The sequence below is a fragment of the Ptychodera flava genome, chromosome 19, assembly GCF_041260155.1.
Source record: "Ptychodera flava strain L36383 chromosome 19, AS_Pfla_20210202, whole genome shotgun sequence".
Classification (NCBI taxonomy): Eukaryota; Metazoa; Hemichordata; class Enteropneusta; family Ptychoderidae; genus Ptychodera; species Ptychodera flava.
The window spans coordinates 32,294,769-32,320,792 of NC_091946.1; the positions used below are offsets into that span (position 1 = coordinate 32,294,769).

At 36.5% G+C, this 26,024-nt stretch overlaps 2 protein-coding genes across 2 annotated transcripts; both read left to right on the plus strand.

The window, feature by feature from the left end:
• The first annotated feature begins 10,769 nt into the window (after window positions 1–10,769).
• LOC139118159 (sorting nexin-16-like) lies at window positions 10,770–20,427 on the plus strand. The gene is made up of 9 exons (XM_070681453.1): window positions 10,770–12,027; window positions 13,452–13,579; window positions 14,471–14,554; window positions 15,252–15,321; window positions 16,556–16,631; window positions 16,720–16,780; window positions 19,077–19,110; window positions 19,686–19,823; window positions 20,396–20,427. Exons 2-9 carry the CDS (start codon window positions 13,454–13,456, stop codon window positions 20,425–20,427), a joined length of 621 nt encoding a protein of 206 aa, XP_070537554.1. The 5' UTR covers window positions 10,770–12,027; window positions 13,452–13,453.
• Window positions 20,410–23,307, plus strand: LOC139119302 (uncharacterized). The gene is made up of 4 exons (XM_070683050.1): window positions 20,410–20,538; window positions 21,452–21,549; window positions 22,205–22,356; window positions 22,813–23,307. The coding sequence occupies exons 1-4, from the start codon at window positions 20,427–20,429 to the stop codon at window positions 22,829–22,831; spliced, it is 381 nt and encodes a 126-aa protein (XP_070539151.1). The 5' UTR covers window positions 20,410–20,426; the 3' UTR covers window positions 22,832–23,307.
• The last annotated feature ends 2,717 nt before the right edge of the window (window positions 23,308–26,024 follow it).

Below are 26,024 nucleotides of genomic sequence, written 5' to 3' on the forward strand. Positions count from 1 at the left end.
GCCATTGAAAAAAGGAAAAGATTAAAGGGCTTGAAGTTTTTTTTGGGTTTATGGCGTATTATGTTTTGAATCTATGAAGTAGTCGAATGTCGTAGAGTATTGCTAATGAGGGTTGCGGCAGCTATGACGTTACAGCACCTGCTGGAATAGGGTCATGACCTATTTGCAATTGACTTTTATAGTGCAATAATTTCAAAGGGAAGCAAAAGAACCCTTTAGTCCCTTTAAATTGGCCTCATTTTCTTCAAAAACTACGCTGAAATTAGTGTGCTCGCCTTCAATCTTTCTATGCGAAGAGAATAGAAGCGATAATATATAATTATATTATCTCTTCTGTTCTCTTCGTATGGAAATATTGCGGACGTGCGCACAAATTAAACAGCGTAATTTTTGAAGCAAATTATCCCATATTTAAAGGGACGGAAGGGGCCCTTTGGCTTATGACATGCGGTATATGAATAAACTTTGTCGAATTTCAACCACGGTCACGGCTAGCAATCAAAACGAAATCAAAGAAAGCTATATCTGCCAAATCCACATATTTTAAAGCACATGTCGAAATTCCTCGGAGTATCAATGTTTGTCGAAGTCAGAATATCTTCACAGAAACAAACGATTCGATACTGACCGATATAACATCGTCGGACAAGCTTACGTCAAATGCCGCGAGGTCTAGAATCGAACAAACGACTCCAACGGATAACAATTTAGCCAGCGAAAACATCATTTTTCCTTACAAAGTGACTAAATGAGCTTTTATTGCACGATCAATGCTTAAATGAGTGATTTTACCGAGCACGAGTTTAACGAGAAAAGTAGACGAGTTTTATTTGTTAGGGTGTGCCCCATACTGGTGAAAACATTGAAGTACAGTTTCTTAATCTTGTCAATATTAATACATAGACTATAGTTTCTCTAGGGTCTATGATTAATATTATCCTTTCAAGAGGCATGGAAACAACATAATACTGAAACTGGATACCTGATATTTGGCTACGGTCAGTCTTACAGGAAAAGAAATACCGCCAGTAAAGATAAGAAACCCTGTGATCGATTATCGGGTACTTTTAACATAGGTTTATGGTTGAACCTAGGTTTTTCCAACTTAAAATTTTATAGAGAGGAAAATAGAGACCATTTCACACCAAAACTTTGCATTCATGTTGCGACCTCAACGATCTGATACAGAGAACTATCCGGTATGACGATGATATGGCAGTCATTAATTCAAAGACAGTACAACACTGGTATAGTCTTTGGCAGTGCATAATGGCGTAATTTTCTTCAGATCTCGATAGCCCTGTCTAAATATCTATTTATATCATTCCATCTGTTCAAAACGCTTCCTAGATTAAACAGGTTACGCAATGATGGGGGCAGCTATCGACATTCAATATTTAGTATCGATGTAGCGGTTGTAATGGAATACTGTAGATGACGAACACTATAATTCAAAACCGTAGGCTGGACGCAATTTGTCATAGATTGTTACCTAATGAGGTAATTCTTATCCCGTGCTATATGCTAAATATATTCAGGTATGTTTACTTCCAAAATAGAGGCTTTAAAACAGCACAGCATCGCTTGTCGTCCACTTACCGCCAGTGTTGTAGCCAGGAATTTTAAAACAGGGAACACTGTGTCCCTTTACCGTTTATTTTTGGGGACATTTTGCACATTTTGGGCACAACATGCGTCAGTTGTCAATCAAATTATGCATTATTTTATCATAAATTTGTTTCACTAAACAAAATTTAAGCTATCTGGACCGCATCGCTATGCTTTATTTTCAGGCAATTGTAACAGTATACCGTATTTGCCTCCAATCAGGGCTCAATCGGACTACAACAAAGTGCAGCGTTTTAGTTACTTTTAATCATAGCCTCCAAAGTACGTAAATATAAGCCGAAACTAATCAAAACAAAACAAATGACATCGTCAGTAACAAGTATTACTTGCAGACTACACCCATTGAACACAGTCGACCCGAGGTGACCCGTAGTGCGCTAAAACTGCTGATGTGCAGCTTGAATAAGCTCTTTCTCTAATTGGTCCATTTTCACTATTCACAGCCACTTAGGGAGTCTATTTGTATTGTTTTCATTATATTGGTCACATTCAGCCACCCAATTGGGTCAGATCTTTTTCAGCGCTGCACATTAGCCCCGCTAAAATGCAGGACAAAGGGTTCCGTTTTGGGACATTGTCGCAAGGGCACGTCCTGGCTGCAACACTGTATACCCCCGTAAATCACGTGATACAAGTTAATTTATAACCCCGCTTCAAATACAAAGTTACTGCATACCTGAAAAAAGGCAAACCATTGATCTCATCCGAAGTAGGTTTTTATATCTGGTTTCCATCACTGACTGCGCAATTTCAATATGGCTCCAGATAGGGTAAGTGAACTGATGGTGATACTCGCTCATGACAACTTAGTTTTGCCGAAATGTAACTTATTTCATTTCTTCCAAAGTGTTTATCCCTCTTTGCCTCACAACAAAATGCGTTAAATAGGCCGCACCACATCGCGTTAAAGCTTTCCTGAATAACATTTTCCTTAATATAGGCAGTGGCTAGCTTGAGAATCAATGTTATGTGCAGACACCCCTGAGCCCACACAAATACATGCACAGCGCCTTCAAAACTCTTCTGAATTACAGTGTTCGTCAAAGGCAGATTTCCATTACCGCTACGTCGATACTGAATATCACAGCAACGATTGTACTTTGAATGTCTATCGCTCCTCCGTCATTGCGTAACCTTATTCATCTAGGAAGCTTTTTGAAAAGACGAAATAATGTAAAAGATTAAATATTCTGAGAGGACTATCGAGATAGGGAGAAAATGACGCCATGCACTGCCAAAGACGATCCAGTATTGTACAGTTTTTGTGACTGCCATATCATCGTCATACCTGATAGTTCTCGGTATCAGATCGTTGAGGTCGTCGCATGAATATACAGTTTTGGTGTGAAATTCTCTTTATTTTCCTCTGATTGTAAAATTTAAAGTTGGAAAACCTAGGTTAACATTCAAACATAAACCTGTGTTACCAGTATCCGATATTCGATCACAGGGTTTCTTATCAGTACTGGCGGTATTTCTTTTGCTGTCAGACTGACAGCAGCAATTACCAGGCATCTAGTTTCAGCATTATGCTGTTTCCATGCCCTTTGAAAAGATAACATTAATCATAGACCCTAGAGAAACTACAGTCTATGTATTGATATTGATATGATTAAGATTCTGTACTTCAATGTTTTCACTGAGTATGGGGCACACCCTGACAAATAACACTCGTCTACCTTTTTCGTTAAACTCGCACTGCCATTTAAAGTTCCATTAGCTGTATCTTCTGGCGATTTTTTCGTTAGTTTTGATTGAAATGATCACTGGCTCATGTTGAATAGCCTGTCAAATAACAGAGAATCGCATATTATTCGGAAACATTACGTGCCCTACAACTAAATAACATGTGATTTTACAACGAAAATTTCAATTTTTGTCCGGACAGAAATACAAACTCTGTTGACACGCGGATTGCAACGTAGGCATTCTTCTGCACCTGCGCGAGCCATTTACAAAAATTCAAAATAAATATTCATTACTTATGCCCGGAACTACGTCGTAATCCATTGTCCGAGCACGTTGCGTAGCCAGATGTCTGGCAATCCGCGACGCGATATTGTTTTGATCCCGCAATAAACGTGAACTTGTACTGGTGTGATCGCGGCGTCACCATATTTGCGTTCTCCCCAGCACGCTGAGCATGCCAGACGTCAACAAACGAGCTCGGAAGGGCAACATGTTTGAATGAAAAATTAGCAGTTTTATGTGGCTATAACATCACTAATCATGTTTGTTTCTTCGTAAAACAACATTTTGCAACAAATATGAGCCTCCAACATGGAATTTTCCGAGGTGAAAATGGTCAAAAGTTACAAATAATGGCCCTTTAAGCATTCGCCGTGAAATAAAAGCTCATTTAGTCACTTTATACTGAAAATTGATACTTTCCCTGGCTAAATTGTTATCAATTGAAGTCGTTTGCTCGATGCGAGACCCCGCGGCATTTGACGCAAGCTTATCCGACGACGTTATCGGTAAGTATCGAATCGTTTGTTTCTGTCAAGATATCTGACTTCGACAAACATTGATACTCCAAAGAATTTTGACATGTGTTTTAAAAATATGGATTTGGCAGATATAGCTTGTGAAATTCTTTGATTTTGTTTTGCTGGCCGTGACCGGGGCTGAAATTCGATAAAGTATTTTTGACTACACAGAAACCATTTACGGCCACATTGCTATGAGAAGGGAAATTATATTGAATTCGCAAAATACGTGTAATTTCAAAGGTGACAAGAGAAAAATTCTTCGGTCGTAATGCTTTGCTTCCCGCGACATCGACATTTTGTTAGACATATTTGACATATATCAGACTGTGTAATCAAGTACCATGACATGTGCGACGTGTAACTTTCATAAACGTCGACGATAACAGGACGATTTATGAGGTAACAGGCGAGACCAAGAATATCTATCTATTCGTTACATAAGAGAATTCCTTTGATTGACGCTTGTGTCACCAGGTGTTGAACTTGAATGCGTATATATTGGTGTAAAGGTCTTTTGTCTTCAGTCTCGGTCGAAACTCCACGATGTGCACACAAGTATTTTTTTTATGTGTGTATTCTCTAAATCTTGTGATGCAGTTTTATAGATCTTCCGTTGCCTTTTGACAATGCGTTGTAAGGGGGGAATTGTGTAATAAAAGTGGTGAGTTTTTCGAGGGTACACAGTACGCTCGTGGGGTGTGACGACCACAACATGCCGCATATTATCACTGTTGTGTATCATTTAATTATCAATTCTCGAAGTTCAGTATAGATGACTGCTGATTGATCATAGGGTAAACTGAGACTGATGACGTCAGTAGTGAGTGTATTGATCCAAATGTTTTGCGTATGAATGACCCAGCGTTGACATGAACAAGATTAAATGCAGGGTTATTGATTTGCGGGTAACCCAACGTTTTGGAACAAGTGAAGCCTTCGATTTTGCCGGCGTGTCAGGAACAATTTCTAGCAAGGAAGTCGCGAGAACTCTGAGAAGTTGAACCGTAGTCTAGAACTTACTTTTAATCACCGGGAACTTCCAGACATCAACTGCGACAGTGCCATGCAGTGTAGACTGAATTTTATGGTCTGGTTGTGGTTAGCCTGTGGTGGCGCCCTCCTCGTCTTCCAAATTACCATCGGGACGTCCTTACTGCAGTTCGGTGAGCCGCAAGTTGAAGGACCAAAGCTTGTCTTCGGTGGAGATAAACAGACGAAAACTAGGCATGATGACACGAATAGAGGTACTCTCAACTGTCCAGTTTGTCAAGAACCCGTTCAAGAGTGCCCAAAATGTCAAAGCTGCCAAATCGATTTTCCAGCGATCAGGATTTTCCTGGAAGAGCACGTTACGCAGCAGAGAAACCATCCCCTAATCATCGCAAAAACAAGAGGCATAACCAGGTATGGTTCGGTAGAATCATGTTATGATTAATATCACTCTCATAGATTTTCATTGAATTATAAAAAGTAAAAAGATGCAGAAATACCATGACTTGAAAAGTAGTTACGCATTCAAATAAGATTTTCATAAAGTTTGTTTTTCGCACATGGAGAAACATTTTGACCCATAGATAAATGTTGAAAAGGGGTTGCAGAGAAATTCATGCACATTATTGTACAATTAACACATACATAGCTTTGAGAAGGCTAGTTTATTAACAACAAGGGTTCTTTTGTTGACGAGGGCTATGATCTGACTCCATACAATATTAATTGCAGTAGCCACACTGACACTGAATGTAAGCTTTATTTTGTGATCTCATTTAAATAAAACGCTTTTGGTATGGAGTAGAAGTTGAAGTCCTCAGCAGTTATTTACCTGAACAAATTATTGAAGAAACGTGACTAGCTACAATTAATTAAGGCAGTATTGTTTTCGTATAGGTTTTGAATTTAAGTGTGCTTTTCGAGTGCATCGATTATCTGTGTTTGTAGTGCATTCCAAGGGAACTTGTTTGCTCATTTGTCGCAGTGCGTCATTGAATGGCGCGATTGTTAGTGGGAGAAGTATATCTTTAAAGTGTTCAATGTTTTTGGTCATTTGTCAAGAACACGGATATGAACGCAATGTTCATAAAACACTACTTAACTTCCTTAAAATGGATGTCGAATCTTTGAATACATAATGCATCTGGTCATAAATTTTCAATGATCGGTAAAAGCAGGATCTGTAACAAGAGAGGGGACTCTAATACTGAGCATCGTCCGCAAACCGTTACTGTAAACTGTGTCAGTTATGACACTAAAATGTTTACATTGCGGTGAAGTTAGCATGATAGGCTTCACAACGCGCCTTGTAACTTACAATAATGACCTTTTTATTTGTGGACGATTTCGAATATTTTCAGGGTTCCGGGTTTCTATATGTCTCTACATCCTCCAGACAAGGACCAGTTTGCCAGTAAGGTCATCCTGTCAACGGGTCACTGGGAAGGTCAGAAGGTCAGCAAATTACTCTTGTACATGGCGGACGCACCAAACGACTACTACTTTGTGGATGTAGGGGCACATATAGGTACTACATCATAATTCTGTTGAACAGAGCCCCCTTTTGGTAGTTTTCCTTTCTTAGTTTTTCTTATTTAATTTCCTCTTTTGTTTCTCTGCTGAAATCGAGATGTTTTACCAGATGACAAATTCGACACAGTAGAGATTTCCTTATGAGTAGTACAGTGTTTCTGTTTTTTCCAGCTATAAAATATTCTTGTTCTCCTTGCTAAAACATTACAAACGACATTACCCCTACCATACTCAGTCTATCAAGATAGTGTGTTAGGCAATACTAGTAATATTCATTGTTCACTGGTGGACTTGAAGAAAACAAAGCGAGACTTATGACGTCATTCGTCCCTTCACTAGAGGTAAGAGGGCTCATCTGATCCTCGAGTCTTCGTGCTATGCGCCACGTAAACTTTTAGGTGCCGCCAACTGCCTTACTGGTAAATTTCGCAAAACCATCAGAAAACATATTTTGAAGGATGTTACTTATTTTCTTGACCTTGAGCTAAAATTTGGAAGGGGAAATAGAGCTGTTCGTAACTGCCCTCCCACCTGCATACACGGAAAATGTGCCCCCACTAAATTTTGATGCCCACTGCCCTTCAGTGTATCTATGGTCTGCCCGCTCCCCACAACATTTCAAGCCTCCCACTGCTCTCTCCCCACTACTGAAATTCCCCATTGCCTATTACGGAGGCCCACTATAGGTAATCCAGATCAACGCAAAATCGAGCAGCTAGCAATAACCTTGGCACATTGCTCCCCTCTAAGTTAGGAGCTTAATCTCCCCTCAAGGTCTATTTAAGAAAATGAAATTTCTTACCCTCCCACAGTAAATATCGATTTTTTTTCTTCTCGCCCGCTGATTAGTTTTGAAATTTGCCCGCCCACTGAAAAACTGCGCGCGAACACTTCTTTTTACGAACAGCGTAATTTGCGGCACCTGAAATTTCTACAGTTAGAGAATGACATCAGCGCAGCTTGGCATTTATGAGCATGAAAATATGTGAATACGTTCCATAACTTTTGTGTTGTTTTGAAGAGCGTTGAAAATTGTAGATTTCCAGGTAAAATTGGTGGCACGAGAAGACACTGTTTGATCTTGTGATGACGTTCAGTCAATGAAAATGTTTGTTAATGATGCCAATATTCAGTTTTGCGGCAGAAAGTGCGGAGAATTCATAATGTAAGGGTCGTGATGATATCCTTAGATTAAGATTTCTTTTTTATCGGTAAATGTGGCATGCTTTTTGGAGTAGAACAAAATCTGCAGTAGATACACAGGCCAAGAACACTACAAATCTAAGTTCGAAAACTTGAAAGTGGATGTCAATTTTAGAACAGTGTTCAAGGATATTCAGTTTTTTGTTAATCGTATAACTCGGGGTGGGGTTGGAGGAATGTAATATTGTAACTAAAAGCACACCTGTTACTGTCATATGTAATTTTTTTCACTCACTCTAAACAGGGTTTTTGGCGCTTTCAATGGTTGCAAGTGGTCACAGAACTATTGCAATGGAGCCGCTCGCCCACAACTATGGGCTGTTACGAGAGAGCATCCTCTTGAACAGTATGGATGATAAAGAAGACCAGTCTATGATTGAAACTTTTAACATTGCCCTTGGTAACGAAACATCATCATACTGCATGTCCGTTGGAACGGGAAATCAAGCCTTTGCGAAGATCGACGCTGGTGAGTGTATTACTTCAGTTTTCTTTATTGGAGTGATTACACAGATTCGATTTCCTTCTTGATCGAATTTTTCATGGTATTTCGTTCATTTTTATTGAGATCCCTAATGGCTTATATTTTGTTAGTTTAAAAGTAAGAGAACTTAGCATATTGAAAAGTATTAATTTATTTTGTTTTCTTGTCGTTCAATTTTAATTTGTCATCTTATATGCCCTCATGTCATTGTACGCATTGTCTAAATGTACCTGAGACAACATAGGTTCTTCTGATTGTTCCGAAAATGAATTGTTAGATCTCGCGTACGCATTTTTGTAAAATAAATAAACATTATCCACTTATTGCTGCGGTTATCCTGTGATAAGAGTGCCAATGTTCGTGACGGTCTCTATTATTAGCCAATGAGATCTCGTAAATGTCGTGTTGTGTTCAATCAGTTTCTTTACAGTGAATAATTAACTTTCTTATAGAAGGATGAATATTTGAAATTCTACGTATTTTCAGGTACTTTTAACATGGAGTGTGACGCAACAAGACACAAGGTTGAAATGAAGAGGCTGGATGACGTCATACCTGACAAAAAGATATGGTTACTCAACATTGACGTACAATTTGACGGACCTCTTATTATTTACGGCGCGAAGAAAATTTTGGCGGGAGAGAATCCTCCAAAATATATCCACTTCATCGTTTCGAGAGACGTTGGAGTTGATCTGAAAGTCTTTCTTTCGTGGCTTCAACAATTTGGATACAAGATGACAGACTCTCGGGTCGGAGCCTTGTCGAACATTGATATATATGTAGATACAGCTGTAGGGGGGCAACCAAATTACATTATGGCAGAACATTCCAAAAATCATTGATATCATCGCTATTGCGGCTCATCTAGGGTATAAGCATGTAGACATTCATGGTTCTCGACTTTAATTATGCGTTGTGTGCATCGACTATTTCAGTTCTACCAGTTCAATGTAGCCTTGATTATAAAATCCTGCTTCAAACTTACAAAGCTTTCGATAGCCAAGCTCAAGTCTAAATCGACAAGCCGTACAGACCTGCTCGTATATTGTGCTACGAATTTAAAAATAAGTTGTGCTTATCTCAATATACAAAATAAGATATGGGGGATAGCTCGGGCTTTCTTAGTACGGTTTTCCGTGCGATTTACGACGTGATCATATAGTGATGATAATTTTGTTGAGAAAATTTAGTGAACAAAATCGACAGTCGCCGCCATCACGGACATCACAGTATCACAATAGAATCTACCAACCATCTATATTAACAAAGGACAGGAATTTGCCTTAATTACGAACAATGCTAAAACTATGCCTTGAAGTTACAGTGTTCTACCCTCACCATGTTGAACTTAAAGGGAAGGTCTCATGGGTTTCTAACAAAAGCGATTCACTGACGTGTTTTCTTAATGTTGTTACAATTCGGTTCTTGTCGTTGGTACAGGTGTTTGTTTCTTCGTGCATTTTAGTCGGTATCCGGATTCTTCACCATATATTATGGGTCATCGTCTTTCATTGGGAAATAGTCAACGCGGGGTCGTCGACCGGGACACAGAAAGAGAGTATTGACTCAAAGTTTCCAACGATAACAGCGTTTACATATTACACATGGACGTTAATACCGCGAGATTTTGACCTTTCAACCTTTTATATACAATGATTACTTATTTGCACCTAGTTAAAATGTAAACTCCTCATATCATTCCCTGTACCTGTTGATATCACCCGTGATCACACCTCTCATATTTCTATGTCAACATCATAAATTGTTAATGCTTTCGTTATGAGTTCTTGAGTGATTGACAAAAGGAAAGAAGTGTACGATTTTCGAAATATTGCATATTATCAAAGTTTACGTCAAAGTGAATGACCTCTATTCTATTTTGTCAAGATATTGACGAGTGAAAAAATGATAAAATGTTCAATTGTAGATATTTTAAATGATGGGGTGTAATCACGTATATTCAGGTTTTTAGAGGAAGAAAAAAATTCATGCAAAGTCAAGGTCAATGTGACACTGTAACGGTCAGTACTTTGTCGAATACAGTTGCCAAGCCTTCTGGCAACATGTGAGCATGTCTTTTGTACCTGTCTTTATGACCTGTGGTATGAAAAGACAGATATAATTATCAATTATCACCGCATTCATCGACAAAGAATTTGATGAGTGTTGTACAATTATGAGCAGTTTAAGTCACACACTAAAATGTCACCCCTCTTAGATCTGATATTGTACCTACGGGAACAGTCTTTCGAAGTCCTGGTTTGGAGAGTTGGCGGTAAACTTACCGATTTTATTTATGCAAATTTTATGAAACTGTTTATCCCTAATTACCTGGCGCTATTGGCCATAGGAAGACATGTTCCCATAGTCGCCTCGATCATATAAACATTTAAGGCGAGTGAGAAATGTGGTCGCAATTTACAGGGGATTGCTCTTTCTAGGGTTATCGGTAGTACATGGAAACAGTAAATATCGACAGGGAGTGTCGCATGATAACATGGGTGAACAAAAATAGTGTAGAAGTGCCATGCCCCCGGGCAATGTTCTTGTTTTAATCTTTTCCCGCAAAGTACTGCCATGTTTGACGTGTTTGTTTGCCCAACGACATGGTCGTTATAATTTGTTATCTTTGAAAACGGTGAAATTTGTGCCAATTTCGTAAAACACTTAACTGGTCGTTTCCTGTTTACCCATTCTCTGAATGATATAGAAATGTAAACAGGTGGTGAAAGAACTTATTCATTCCCTAGTAGTCCACGAGGTCGCCTCAGACAGTTATATTGCTCAGCCTTATCTAGATTTTAAGTTGGTTTATTATTATTGGGTGCTCTGATTTATCTCTCAGCATCTCATTTATTCATATGCTAAATACTAGTACCATGTTAACTTGTAAAATCGAGCTTTGAACGAATTAATAACTGAAATAAATTTCAAATCCAACTTTGTGTATTAGTGGAAACTGAATCGTTGGCGCGAAAGTATGACCTCTGCCGGTCAAAGGGACCAGTCATTTTAAACGGACGGGAGGGATGGACGAAAATTTTTCTTGTTCGGCTAAGTTTCTTATGTTTCATAGCTCTAACCGAAGTGACCCCAGCCTTTTGCAACATTTCCCCTCAAACTAAGCTCCAAAACGACTTCAGTATACAAATCTATCATATTTGATAGATATCCAAATCAAGACATACTATCCCCAACTCGTGTAAGAAATCTGATCCCAGGTCCTTGGGGATGTAAAATTATTTGATGAATATGTAGAGGTAGCTGATAGATCTCTACACAAAACGTCTTTGAACTGGTGCGTAGAGCTCATATATTGCAGACAAAGCTGTTAATTGTGTGATCTACCCGTTATAAGGTGCCCTTGGCGTTGTTGCTCCATTAACGAAATATTCTGGGCGTGGTTTACCTAATCATTTTTTATAAAGTGACCCCCTTCATTTGATTGCTGCTTTGGAAACGGTCCGCTACTTTATTTACTGTGATCTTGCCTTTTCCCGAAAAAAAACCAAAAAACGCCCGGGTCGAAAAAATGAGCGGTCCCTAAATAACCTTCGGTGGAGCTGTGTCCAAAGCCAACAGCAAATATCTTGATCACAGATAGAGAATACATGCAGTAGGACCCTTATACGTCAGGAAGATTTGGAAATACAACATATGTCGACATCAAGCAATCGTCAGTGACTATATGAGGTTAGTAAATTTGGCAGTGCCAAATATCTGTGTACATCTGTAGAAATGTTGACTTTACTGAACACTGAGATACTTAAGTTGAAGCTGAACCATTGCAACTGTCACTCTGATGTCTACGCCAATTTACAAAAAGAGTAAATAATTCTATCATCAATGTATTAGTTAAATTATGAATTAAGCAAATTGTTCAACGCCACTGTTTCCATGTCAATGTGGCGTACGCGTTTGTTGCATGAGTGATGACTTGCTGCGTGGAAATGCTCTAATGCACGTGTAGCCTCGTGTACGGCTTGTGTAGCCACGGGCGAAGAACTGCATAGCGATTGTCCGCTTGGGTTGAAACTGAAACAATTTTAAGAATCTTTGATCGTTTCTGCTTCCATTGCTCTGTGCTACCTGGGTATTAATACAGTCAACTCGGCGATTGGGATTTACACCATTCGAGCATAAATCGTAGAGTGTTTAAACATAAATTCTTTAGTGTTGTGAAATAGCACGGCAGTGTCTTTGTGCAAAGTACTGGTTGGAATGCTAATAAAGTGTAAAATATCACTTTGCAGAGGACGCATAGAGAGTTATCTTTGCTTGCCGTCTATAAAGGCATGCTTCTGTAAAGTCAGTTGTAATTGTCCCCGAGGCTGTCTTTCGCCCACTTTAAGCGATGCATTCATTGTTTCGCTTCGATAAAGTTTGTGTGTGATGTGTGATAGCGAGCGTACGAGCGTGAGTGCTTCACGAACTCTCCAGCGTGTGGAGGGGTCGCAGTCAGAAAAATGTAACAACTTAGTTCGGTTATTGAACCAATCTTTTTGAGATTGGGGATTCGGCCGAGCGGTTTTGTCTGTAGCTTCTACGCTAGGCGACTAGATGCCGTACGTTGTGAACCTTTAAGCAAACCTTCCCACCTGCACATACAATTCACTCGTATCGAGTGGGCTTCGTACTACCTTACGGACGAATTGTTAGATGTTTGGATTGATGCTCAATGAACACGATTGCAACTCATTTAAGACAGTTTGATTGTGAACTAATGTCGGTTTAATCTGCTAATGTAAGCTCATCTCCTTTTCTCTTTAAGCAAGGCACTTGCTTTTGTGAGTAATTTGTAATATTGCAAGATTCAGCTATAGGGCACCCAACACTTTTGAGAAATTTGAAAAATATAAAGATCCAATTCTTCCAAATTAGTTCCAATCATGATAATGAATAAATATCCAAAAGCGAAACGTTTTGTAACATTTTAACCCTTGTTGCTCAATCAAAAAACACCGATTCCTCTGATGAAGATTCTTATCAATAGTAAGTTTCTGAGTTAACATTTACTGGACTTTAGAAAATAAAGGTCAAAGGTCAAAGTTTGGGCCCCGTTACTGAGCTGCACACGCAAATAAAATTAACTTTAAACAACCTAATGCACTACACAGATATGGCGTCCGAGAATGAATGTAGCTGCGGTACAACTTGGCGAATTGTAGAATGGCAACCTTTTCCAGAAGAAGAGGGTGCAACACCAGGTATACGACGTTCCCTCAGGAAGGCGGATATATTTGTGGTAAAGTTAAAAACCTCTACATTTGATGTCAATTAAAAACTCGTGAAGAATCACAAAGGAATCAGCTCGATTTACCTATTTTGTCATCATTGTCCTTATGTCACGAATACCTGATGACCCTTGTGAAAAAGCAATGTGTCAGTGTTACCATTAAATTACCCATGGAATCTTTATTAGTTGTTCAAGAATAATTCGAAATAGAAATATTGCACTGCAGAAGTGTATAGTAGTACATTTACATTATGTATTTATTGAAGCTATGAAGTCATATTGTGAATAGATGGAAAAGCATAGTTGTCATGTTCTGTTGCCTTTAGTTGAAAAAATTATCTGCAGCGATATTTGTTACTCACGTTAAATCTTTATGAAAAAAGTTGAAATCAAAGAACGAAGTTTATATTTATCATTATTATTGATAATTATCATTCATCTTCGATTGAGCGAAAGTAAATTTATTTGATGAAATGAATGTCTAGCGTTGATGTTTGATGTCTAGCATTGATGACATTTATGGAGTTCACGACATCGAACTATAAAGTAAGGTAATTTTTTGACAATAAAATATACTGAAAATCCCTTCAATTGACAGAGGGTACATAGGTTCAATATATATATATATATATATATATATATATATATATATATATATATATATATATATATATATATATATATATATATATATAGATAGATAGATAGATAGATAGATAGATAGATAGATAGATAGATATATATATATATATATATATATATATATATATATAATATATATATATATATATATATATATATATATATATATATATATATATATATATATATATATAATATATATCGAAATCGAACTGAACATGCAGATTCGAGATTTCATTCTCGTATAATTTGTTCAAGGCATATGAAATCGAAGTCATTAAGAAGCAGAGAAAGTACACTATATTTAGGAGATTCAGCCAATTCTATGAGTTGAATCAAAAGGTTGGTTTTCTTCTTGTTTGTTTTTTCTTTAAAATGAAACAGCAATGCAGGTTATATGCCTTCTTAAATGCGAAACACTCTATAACAGTGACTGTGACATTTTATTAGCGAAATTTGTGTTCAGTTTGTTTATTTTTGTGAACATAGTAACAGTTGTTTTCCTATTTTAAAGTCTCCCACAGTAAAATCAGTCAAGCAGAAGTGAGTGTCATATTGATTTGATATTCTCTCATATTGTGTCACTTTCAATCCTATAAACGTGCTGGCTAAATCCTCCTGTCTTAGCTGGGTAATTTAGCTCATTACTGTCACCAGATGGTTTTTGCATCGCACTGCTATGTCTCTGCACTACAATAAGTATCTTTATTTGATCATAGGCCAGTAGAAAACATAAAAGTTTATTTTAATTGGCCTAACGTGTAAACATGTGCATTTCAAGAATTATATTCAATATGCTGCTCGTTCGTGACCATCATAAAAGCCGTCGACTTCTACTTAGGACTTAAATAATATCACACTACACCTATCCAAAATTGAAACGAAATGTGTCATACCTGATTTCGTCAGTGTTTTTTCGTTTCTTGGACCTGGTGATTTACTTGCCTTATATGATAACGATTGCTGGAATTGGTTTGATGTCTAATAGCTTGTAATTACTAATAACTTCTTGATCATCTGTACTTATTATTCTCGACAGATAAAACCCCGCTGTGAACACATCGTGCTGTCTTTTCCACCGAGGACATTTATGCAACCCCTCGATAAAGGTTTGTGTAATATTTAAAAACTAGGTTCAAAATTTCGATAAAGTGACATTATCCTCCACCAACTTAATTTATTATCAAGGGAGCCCCTGAAATTCTACTGAACAATGTACGTTTAAAGAAGAAGACTAGCGATAGATTTAAATGAGTTGGATTAGAAATGTAGGGGAAAATACGATGATTTTTACTTCGTCTTTTCTTCTAATTTACAATAAATGTTCTGTGTAACAACTTTGTGTATGGAAATTTCAACGAAATTGTTATCTTTAAGGGCCTTTATACTAAACGACACTTGCATTTAGTGTATACTGTTGGTAACTTAATGGTCTTTCAAAGTCTATTGCAGATTCTTCAAGTCCTTTAGCACATGTCTTTATTATTGTCACTTTCGGCCTACGTTTTCAAAAATGTTCATTACAGACTTTCTAATTTATGTAATCATTATTGTGTAAGTATTTTATTTGGTATAAGTTCTGTATTATCTCTTGTTGAGCTAATGAGAAAATGTGTTTTCCATTGAATTTCATCAGTAAAGTTTGGGCAGTATGCACCTCGAAATCGAAAGACCTAAACCTTTCGCTCAAACTTTTCATTCATGCTATAACTTTTCATTCATGCTCAAACTTTTCATTTTCATATCTCGTTCCATGTAAATTATAGTTACTTTGTATTTTTATTTGGCTACTGTCAGATTTGAATAAATATAGACATTGCCTGAGGTAGTGAACATAGCAGAGTACTTTAAATTTTATCATACATCACTTTATATATTATAAGCAATTGACAGAAACTGCTCAATACTTTTGGCTATTTGTAGTACACCTTTCTTCTTTTGTCCCTTAATCTTTTCTCTACGTTTTTCTGTATTTCTCGGTTTATTCCTCTGTTTTCTTTTTGTTCTGACTGACAATCGGCAGACTAGCCATAAATCAAAATAAAAAAGTCCTTGAAATAAAATCTAATAAAACAAAAATGGTATAACTGTCGGAGATTCAACAACAAGAATAAAAGTTAGCGTTAAGTGTGCTCGGTATGGTATGAACTTATGTGCCCTTTTCAGAGTAGGCGTTAAGTGTTATTCAAAAAAATTAAGGTTGAAATGTACCTCTATAGATCATTGTTTTCAGATATGCTTTTAATGTAGGATATATGACTTATTTTTTTCGCTTTAAATAGCTTTTGTGATGGTTGGAAACCGTTGCAATCGTTTAAAATATTATTCTCATTGTTTTTGTAGCAACACTCGACTTCAGAAAAAGGGAGCTTGATATATTCATTAAACACCTAGCTGATCACAGAGTATTGCGCAATTGGTGAGTATGACCAGTCCATTGCTCGATTGATTTTGACAATGTAAAAATGTAAAGATTGAGACTCAAATAATTTATTTTTTCATTCTAGTGAGCCAGTGAGAAATTTTTTTGCGGATGAAATCACTGATGATAACGCTCTTGTCAAAAGAGTAAGTATAACATGCATCATAGGAGATGTTTGCCGGTGTGCGTTGTTTTTACTTTGGATATTATTGTCGTCGGTTTTTGAACCACCTTTTCAGAGTTAGAGATTAAGACGTGGTTATCCGTCTTTATTTGCTAATATCGGAGCAAGGTAAATATATTAGGTACCGTACATTGTTGGTTCAAATCTGATCGACAACATTAGCATTGTGAATGTTGCGGTAATATCTGCTGTCATCATTTTTTATCACATCTGGAAAATTATACGTGAGATTAATTGTTAGGGAATGTAATCGACACGAAATAGTTCGTAATACTACGGTTAGCTGTACTGTAAAAAGCCTTAAGATAGATAGATAAATAGATATTTATTATAGTGACTAGTGACATTACACCAAGCCTCAACGGGCTTATTAGTCACTTTTTAGAAAGTGGTACAATTTCATATGAGGGACTGTGCCCAAATACATGAGAAAAGAAAACATTACAAAGACTTCTTGTCTTATATTATTATAGTGGGAAAAAGGTCAATCACAAAGATTAATTCTTATCGTTTTTCGTATAATATGGATTGTCTTTTCCCATAAGCCCTGGCGATAAATTTTGTCGTGCTTCGACTAATTTTTTTCAATTAAGTGTTCTAGTTTCTGTGTATCAGTAAGATTTTGGAAGCCATCGATATGATTTCCAGCAATACCAAATAAATTTTCACGATATTCATTGTATAAAGAACAATGTATGAGAAAATGAATTTCATCTTCAACAGCATTTTGTTCACAAAACATACACTTTCTGTCCTGTGAAGCTTCCCCTCTAAATCTTCCTGTTTCTACCCGTAATGGTAAAATTCCAAATCTAAATTGAGCCAAGAAAGAACGTTTACTACGATCCAAGTTACATGACAAATATGACTCCCTTCCGTAAAGTGATTTGAATGGTCTGTAGGTACGTAATTTTGGTATATTACTTATATTGTTTGACTACGAGTCTGCTGCATCAACAAGGAGTTTAAAGTCCATTCACTCTATTCTCTCTGTATAATTCTTATGATCTTATGGATAAAACTGTTGGTGCTTCAAACACATTAATCATGTAGCCTGTCACAGTACTTGTTTGGTCTGCCTCTCTTTGTGCTCGTATGGAAGCTCATGGAGTACATTAAGTTTTCACCATATTATGTTTGGTAAAACTCGAACTTTTCATTGTCCCCACACTCTTAACAGGGCGATAGTGGCATTTTTCTTGCTCTTTAAAGCCTTCCCTTAAATTATCAGATTTATCTAACATAAATATTATTTACTTGATAAAATATTCAATGGAAAACAAAAGAATGACAAACTGTTGATGGGCTATTGACACATTCGCTAATGCGAGAACCTGGGATTTAGAAGGGCACCTTTAAATGTCAGAAGTTAATATTAGGTAATTTCTTTCTTTGCTACAAATTCTACACTGTGACCAGTGGCTTTTATTCTAGGATAATGATGCGCTCAAGTTAGTTTTGGTCTGGGTTTAGTGTTAGCTGTCATTTTGAATTCTGTTTATCTTTTTATTCCCGGAAATGTAATTGTTAAAAGTTTCCTGCGAGCAAAAGTGTAAGTCTTTATAATAAGTATTTCAATATCAAGGTGCGTACTACCTTCAACGAATTGAAGTGTGCATTTCAGGTCATTGATTTAATGTAATCACCACACTATTGATTCAAGTTTGAACTCGCTTACGAGTGAGGAGCTCACAATAATAGTACGTTAGCGAATTAGGGTAATACACCAGATTTATCCTCGATCTGCATTTACCATGTCAACTGAGACCTAAAGTCATACAATTCATAGAATTATATGTAAGTGTGGAAATCGCTTTGCATAACGATGTCATGAATGTTTCAAAATTATTTGCATATTATGCATCATCATCATTCGGTCGTTTTCCAAAGGCATTCAGAGAACTGTTTGGCATGTCGTCTACAAAAAGACATCAAGGTTCCTTCCTTGCTCAGTCAAATGACATAAAGACAGGTCGAATAATTAGTATAGTTAGAGGTGATTAAATTACCAGCTCGAAGAAATAAATAGAATATGACAATAGCAAACCAGAACATTCGTCATGCGCACTTCCACCTTTCTTTCATGCAGCCCGAATTTGCTAATGTACAAGATCTAGGTATTGACCTTAGATGTCCTAATATCTATTCGCTAGCCTTTACACACCAGAGTGTTTAAAGCAAAACTTAAACTTAGGCCCATTATGATTCAATTTTGATAAACAGTGGTCACTTTCAATGATTTTTAAATCTATTTGCAGGAAGTTGAACCAAATCAACATTCTTCAGACAAAGGTCAGTAGACGTGCAAGTATTTTTGCGAATATCACAAAATAAATATCATTGGTATGAAAGCATAGTTTGTTTAATGTAATTTGCAAAATAATGAGAGCTTTGAATTTCGATGTAAGCGTCAAAATTACACAAGTACATTTTCGCACTTGAAAAATTAAGTTCTCCAATCCTTACAAATTTGTTGTCACAATGACAGCGTATGTGAATGCTACAATAATATCTGCACTCACTAGTACTCGACAACACACTTTTTGTTTTTTAAAACTAACCTTAAAGGTATACAGTCACCTGTAATATGAGTATACCCATATATGGTCAGAGGGGCGTTCCTTGGTATTCAAAATGCCCATGTTAGGGCGCTGTTTTTAAAAAGCGGCCACCCACTTAACATCTGTGATTGATTCAATTTTCTCTTTCGATGGTAACTGTGGCAAAATTGGAACAGGTGACAGTATACCTTGAAGGCTTCGTTGTGATAGAACTATGGCAACAGTGAGTAGTATACAATGACGTCAATCATCGTTTGCTTACACGACAAAATATATAGTTGACGAATTCCCATTGCTGTTATTTAGATCAACCAAAGCGTACAACCATCGTCGTCCATAATACACGTGTTAAAGCAAAGATCTGCAAAATGCAGATCGGAGACAAGAACATCCAATATAATTCTCGTGAAGCGGCAGATACCGAAAGCATCCTTTCTGATAGTGGTGAGTGTTAGTGCTTCTTCTTCAGATTCTTATTTTGGTGATTCAAATCAGGAGAAATATTATCATATGTTCTTCATATGAAATCATGAGAGATTTATATGGAGAGGATGAAATATAATGCACGTAAAGATATATAACATTATCCACTTACAAAAGAACCAGTTCTCATGACAGCGCAAGTATACTACGGGAATCGCTGAAGATAGTTAATCTGCATAATAAGTTTATTACCCACCTGCTCTGAGCGCATTTAGCAAGTGTTTCATTATGCAAACAATAACATACACTGCATATTAGCGAAGCCTGAGAATTTTGTCATGTCGTGCCAGGTAAGCCACTTTGCGTCATTTATTCAATGTAATCGTTAAACTCGGTAAATATGGTAAGGTCCAGCAGTAAAGCCTCGATGAAGGGCAAAGTCCTCAACATTCAATCATTAAGTGTATGTAACAGATATCTAAATTTATATTTACAATTTAAATCGGAGCTGTAATAATGATTTACATAACAATGGATGCGATAAAAATAGATGCGACCAATGCAAAATGTATATATCATTTTCTCATTTGCAGATGAAGAATTTATGAAGATGAGATTAGAATAATGGCGTTCAATAATCGAGACGATGAAAGCACGAATTTTGACGTATTGTACAGGAAAGCACCAGGCAAGAATACAACTCACGCAGATGAAAGACCGGACTTAAATGCAGCAGGTAAGATTTAAAGTCATAATCCAGTTCAAAGCTTTAAACGCATTGCCGTGCAGACTTAGGAAATTTGGGCTGAACAGACAATCATGATCATACGCCGATGTAAAGATAATAAACTCTGTGGATCGGTGGTTTTGTGAATCACAGCAATAAATTAAACCTCTATAAAGAGAAGGAAGGCATGTTGAGAGTAAAGAAGAAATTCTCAGAATCAGAGAGAGATTGTTTATTTCATCAAAGGCAAATAAGAAACATGTGTTAGGCCTCAACCCCTCACACAGATTGATACAGAAATACAAAATTAAAATGGTCTATGACAACAAAAGACAATAAACAATAATGAAAGTAAACTCTCTACCCTAACGAGAGTACTAATTACAATAAGAGTAAGTGTGAGAAACTAACTTTTGGCTAAACATTGCAAGTTTTCTCGTTTTAATAAAATGCCGACTGAGAGATTGGATATTAATATTTTTAAGAAAGCAGGTTGACAAGCTTACATTTATATAGTAGGTCAAAGCTCCAAAACAATGGAATATGTCTCTGTCGTTCTAATATCTTCATAAAGTGGACTAATAAAGAAAATGAAGTCTATTTTCAGTAAGTTAAACTAAGATTACACTTTTAGACACCATTGTTTCCTGGTGTGCGAAGGGAAGATGAATGCATAGATATAAGAATGAATAACCGGAAGAATGAGTAACTAGACAAGAGGCGGGCTGACACATCCAAGATAATGGATGCCAGAATGTTGCACAGTCTGTCCGTCACTGTTAGAGCTGTGCACGTTTTCAAACCTGTCACGGATTCAAGTAGACGAAATAACACCTGTTTTTGTAAATTTGTCCAATACAATCATGTTTGAACCTCTGTTAGTCTGCTCAACTAATCTTCGACAATGTCTTATTTATTGCAGATGACCTTGCTGCTATCGTGCCAATACCATGCAACAACAATTACTTTGACGATGCGAAAAATGGAATAACACAGCAAAAGGAAATCAATATAACTTGCGTAGGTGTAATTTTCACTAGTAAACGTTAATTTAGCGATAAGAGAGATCTATTTCTGGAGCAATTTAAGTAATTTCATCACTTTTAATATTTCATCGGTTTAGCTTCGGTTTGTTCTGCATAAAGTTTAAAGTGAAACGGGTTTAGTTATGTACCATCAGATCTTTGATAGCATGCTTTTGTGAATTTAAGCAAACTTACCTCGATGGCGAAATCCCAGTACAAACAAGCTTGTAGGATATCAAATGTATGGCGTCTTGTACCTATCCCCGTACAGCTAACTCTCCGATGATATAAATTAGCGCTACGCAATGTCACCTTTTTGTGGGTTGAAAATTACAATGAGAGGCGAACATTATGACCCGTCATATAAACCGATAATTTAAAAAATATGACTGTGTTTCAATTTCCACAGATGTTTTTGAAGTATACATAGACAAAATAGATTATATTCATTCTTTTGCTTCCCATCGGATCTAGTATTTGACAGTTGAATTGGACAAAACAACATTCGCTCTAGTAATGAGAAAAGTAAAATTTCGAGAAGGGTTCACTGAATTTGAAAGGCCGTCATGTTATGAATGTAAGATGACACATGCAGAGCAGTCTTCAAACTATTTTAGCATGCACCATCATAATGATCTTTCTATTCGAAGGCAAAGCAAACCGATGATACTGATGATGGCGATCAAGTTACAAACGAACAAGACGATAATTCCATGCATGCATCTCATTCTCGTTGCAACGGAAGAGAAGACAAACATGAACAAGGAAATGCAGAACGGCAAAAAAGGCTTCATACAAAAAAGTAAGTATTTCATTTTTGTCAAAGTCACTTGTTGAAAGATTTCGTATCAAATTTCCCGTAGTTCAGCAATTAATATAAGATAACTAGGATAAAAAGTACAGTCATAATGATAATCATTATGATGATTATCGTGACAAAAACAACCACGACAACAATTATGATAGTATCCAAATAATAGTAATAATAATAATAAGAAGAAATGTTAATATTGTAAGTATGATGTTATTATTTTAATTATGATTATTGTTGTTGTTGTTGCTGCTGCTTTTGTTTCTGCTACTTTTGTAAAACTTCGGTATATTTAATCGGAAATTTATCACAAATGATTCAGTTTAGAGGACTAAAATTACTCATTCACCCACTTACAATGTTATGAGTTTCAGATATACATTTCTTCGATTTTGATTGTGTAACACTTACTGAACTTTAACAATATTTTCTCTACAAATTTTTCAGGTGTTGCTCAGTCCAATAGGCTACGGAAACAAGCTTCAACCGTTTTCAAAAATAGAAAATAATTTAAAAACAAAACAAAACAATCAAAACAAAGCAAACATAAAAGACAAAAACGGCTTTTGTCAACAGTAGTTATGCTTTTTCAGTTTAATGTGAAAGTGTTCTTAATTCAAGCAAGCTTCATAAAAGTGCTTTGACTTATATTCTGTTCATTTTCCAAAGTACAGGCTGAAGGGTTGGCTCGTCTTCAGCACAGAGCATCCAATCGTGGTCGATAGGGCCTGCGAGTTCCAGTAGACTTTATATGATAATCCGGTCACGTAGAAACTTATAGAAAATCTTGTTATTGCGAGTAGTTTATATTTTGGACGGTAATTAATATTTTAATTCAAATTATTTTTAGAATGTTGCATAATTACGTGTTAGTTGATAACTTTCATAAGTATGTAATTGTCGTAGTAACATTTCAAAAAATCGGCCATTCAGCTAAAAATACGGCACCACTGTACTTTTAATCTGCAAGCGAGTGGGACTTTCCTAATGTTTCTGTAAAAGTACAAATCTTAATTTTTTGCCTCTGTATGCTTCTTCAAATAGAGTTCAATGGAAACAGGAGGTATTGTGCTGTGCTAAGTTAAGTATAGTACAGGCTTACATTGTCATGACTATGCTCAGACCAATTTTTGTTATTTAGATTTTAATATTTTAGTTTTGTTATTAGTGTTTAATAAATGTTTCACAGCAAAATAACTACTCTAGCTCTCTTTTCTATCGTATTACTTAGAACAGCAATTTTGATACTTGACTTTCAAATTGTGGTGTGTTCTCCAAAAAGGATAATAATAATGACGATACTGATGATGAAGATGACGACGACATCGACGATGGCGACCATAATGATGGTTATGATGACGACCATCATTATCATCTTTACAATTCATAAATAACGGTATCTTGTCTTTAACAAACAACGCTCAAACTTGAAAAACATTGAGACAATGAAACGTAGATATACAATACAGTATGAAACATACTAAAGTTGAGGCTTTTAGTTTGATTTCCTTGATTCGATCCTGAAGAATGTTATATTACGTTTAGTCTCATTGTTGTGCGATACAGAGGATGCATGGTTAGGTGAATCATGGCTGAAATTTTGGTCTGTAGAGGGATTGCTAGACTAGACAGCGTGACATATATAAAAGGGAAGCTTGATAGAGATCATTTACTTGGAACAAGGTGGATACATGGACCTAGAGTGAACAGACAAGAGGAAGCCTGAGAGATCTGCACAGTCCCTTCACCACCGTTAAAGCTGCTAATATTTCTTGTCACAAAGTCAAGTTGACTAAATAGCAGATTTTGCTCATGTTCAATATATGCAATGCAATCATGTTTGAATCTCTGTTAATATGTTTACCAGTATGTCACAACTTGTCAGTTATTGCAGATAACGTCGCTGCTATTGCGACAATTGCCTATAACAATGATAAGTTTGGTGATGAAAAAAAGCAAATGTTCTATACTTAACTAAGGAAAATTCCATAGGTATACTTTTCTGTAATGATACACGTTTAGAGATAAACAGGGTCTGTTTCATAGTAAGTAGGCTTGCAATGCCTGTAATTTCAACACCTCAACTAACCCTTTGATAGTTTGTTCTTCAGCAACTTGAACGTGTAACAGGCTTAATCTCAGAAATCTCACTCTTTTGTAAATTTTAAATCCCAATAGCTGCGAATTGTATGCATTATTTTCATGGTTTAACTTTCAAACCAAAGTTGGTTGTGTAAATGTGCTAACTTAAGAACGTGTATAGAAGTATCACTGCACGCTGATTTGGACTACGCCTTCGCGTTTAAACAGGTCAAATAATAAACGTGTGCCTCACTCATAAAATGAGCTCCACGGTAAATACAAAAAATGCAGTATTTCACATTCACAGGAAAAACCAACGAGTGATAGTATCGACGGAAGGAACAGTGATCAAGCTTTAAAACAACGGGACGGTAATTCAATGCTATAAATACTAGATGTTTTCAATGGAATAAAAAACAAACATCAACTTGCTTTCAAAATGCGAAGAGACAAAATTTCATAAAAGAAAACAACTGGTAAAGAAACAAATACAGAACATGCTAGTGTTAATTTTAACTAGCCATTATGAAAATATTTCGCTGCCATTAACCAGTAAGTCCACGTCGTCATTAATACAATATATCGTATATATCTTTACGCTGTAAAAGTTGAAAAAGTGAGAAAACTGTCGTGCATATGAACGAGGACACACGCCAGTAATGCACTGATTGAACTGGCAGACGATAGTGTTAGTTAAGAAGAGCGCCCTCCGTGTCAATAATTAGAAGCCAAAATTGCCAGCTTTTAGACTGAAAGGTTTTCAGCTTGCAATTTGCAGTTGGGTTGTACCGTTGCTATTAAAACATTAATTATTGCACAATGCGTCTATTATTAAACACAATGAGTTGTTATCATAATAAATGCAAAATGGTATGTACAAAAATTGCCTTTTATTTCCAACTTTTCAAGTAAATTAAAACGTTTTAACGTCATTTTAGGTTTTCCGCCATTTTCAAGAACTAATCAAGTGACAGAGAAAGTGAAGATTAACAACAACAAAATGTTGACCATCGTGTGTTGTGCATTCAAATAAATGGCACCATGCTTGTTTCTTTTATGATCACGGTGTGTATGTGCAGGAAATACTGCTTTTTGTACTTTACCGTGGGGGCGCCATTTTATGAGTGCGGCACCCGTTTAATTTTAACCTATTAAAACCCGTAGGCAGGGTGCAAATCAGCGTGCAGTGATACTTCATTACATGTCCCTCAGTTCGCACATTTGAAAATAAAACCATGAAAATAATGTATAAAATTCGCAGCTATTTGGGCTTTAATATGTGTTTATTCAGGGTCAGTTATCGGTGTCTTGTGTACGTTACCGCGGTTTCAACCATTTACAATGTATTCTGTAAATTATTACTTGTGACCCACAGAGAGAATGCTGCAACACCCTCCTACATTGATTCGTTAATTTAGATCAAAACGCCCTTGTAAGGTACGTAAGTCTACTACTATCGAGTGGCAACATCGATCACCAGTTTGTAATATGAATGATTCAGAGCCAATATGCCTATCGAAGTATATCTCTCTAATTGCTTTACGATAAGCAGAGGTTAAGAAGACGCACGCCATTTA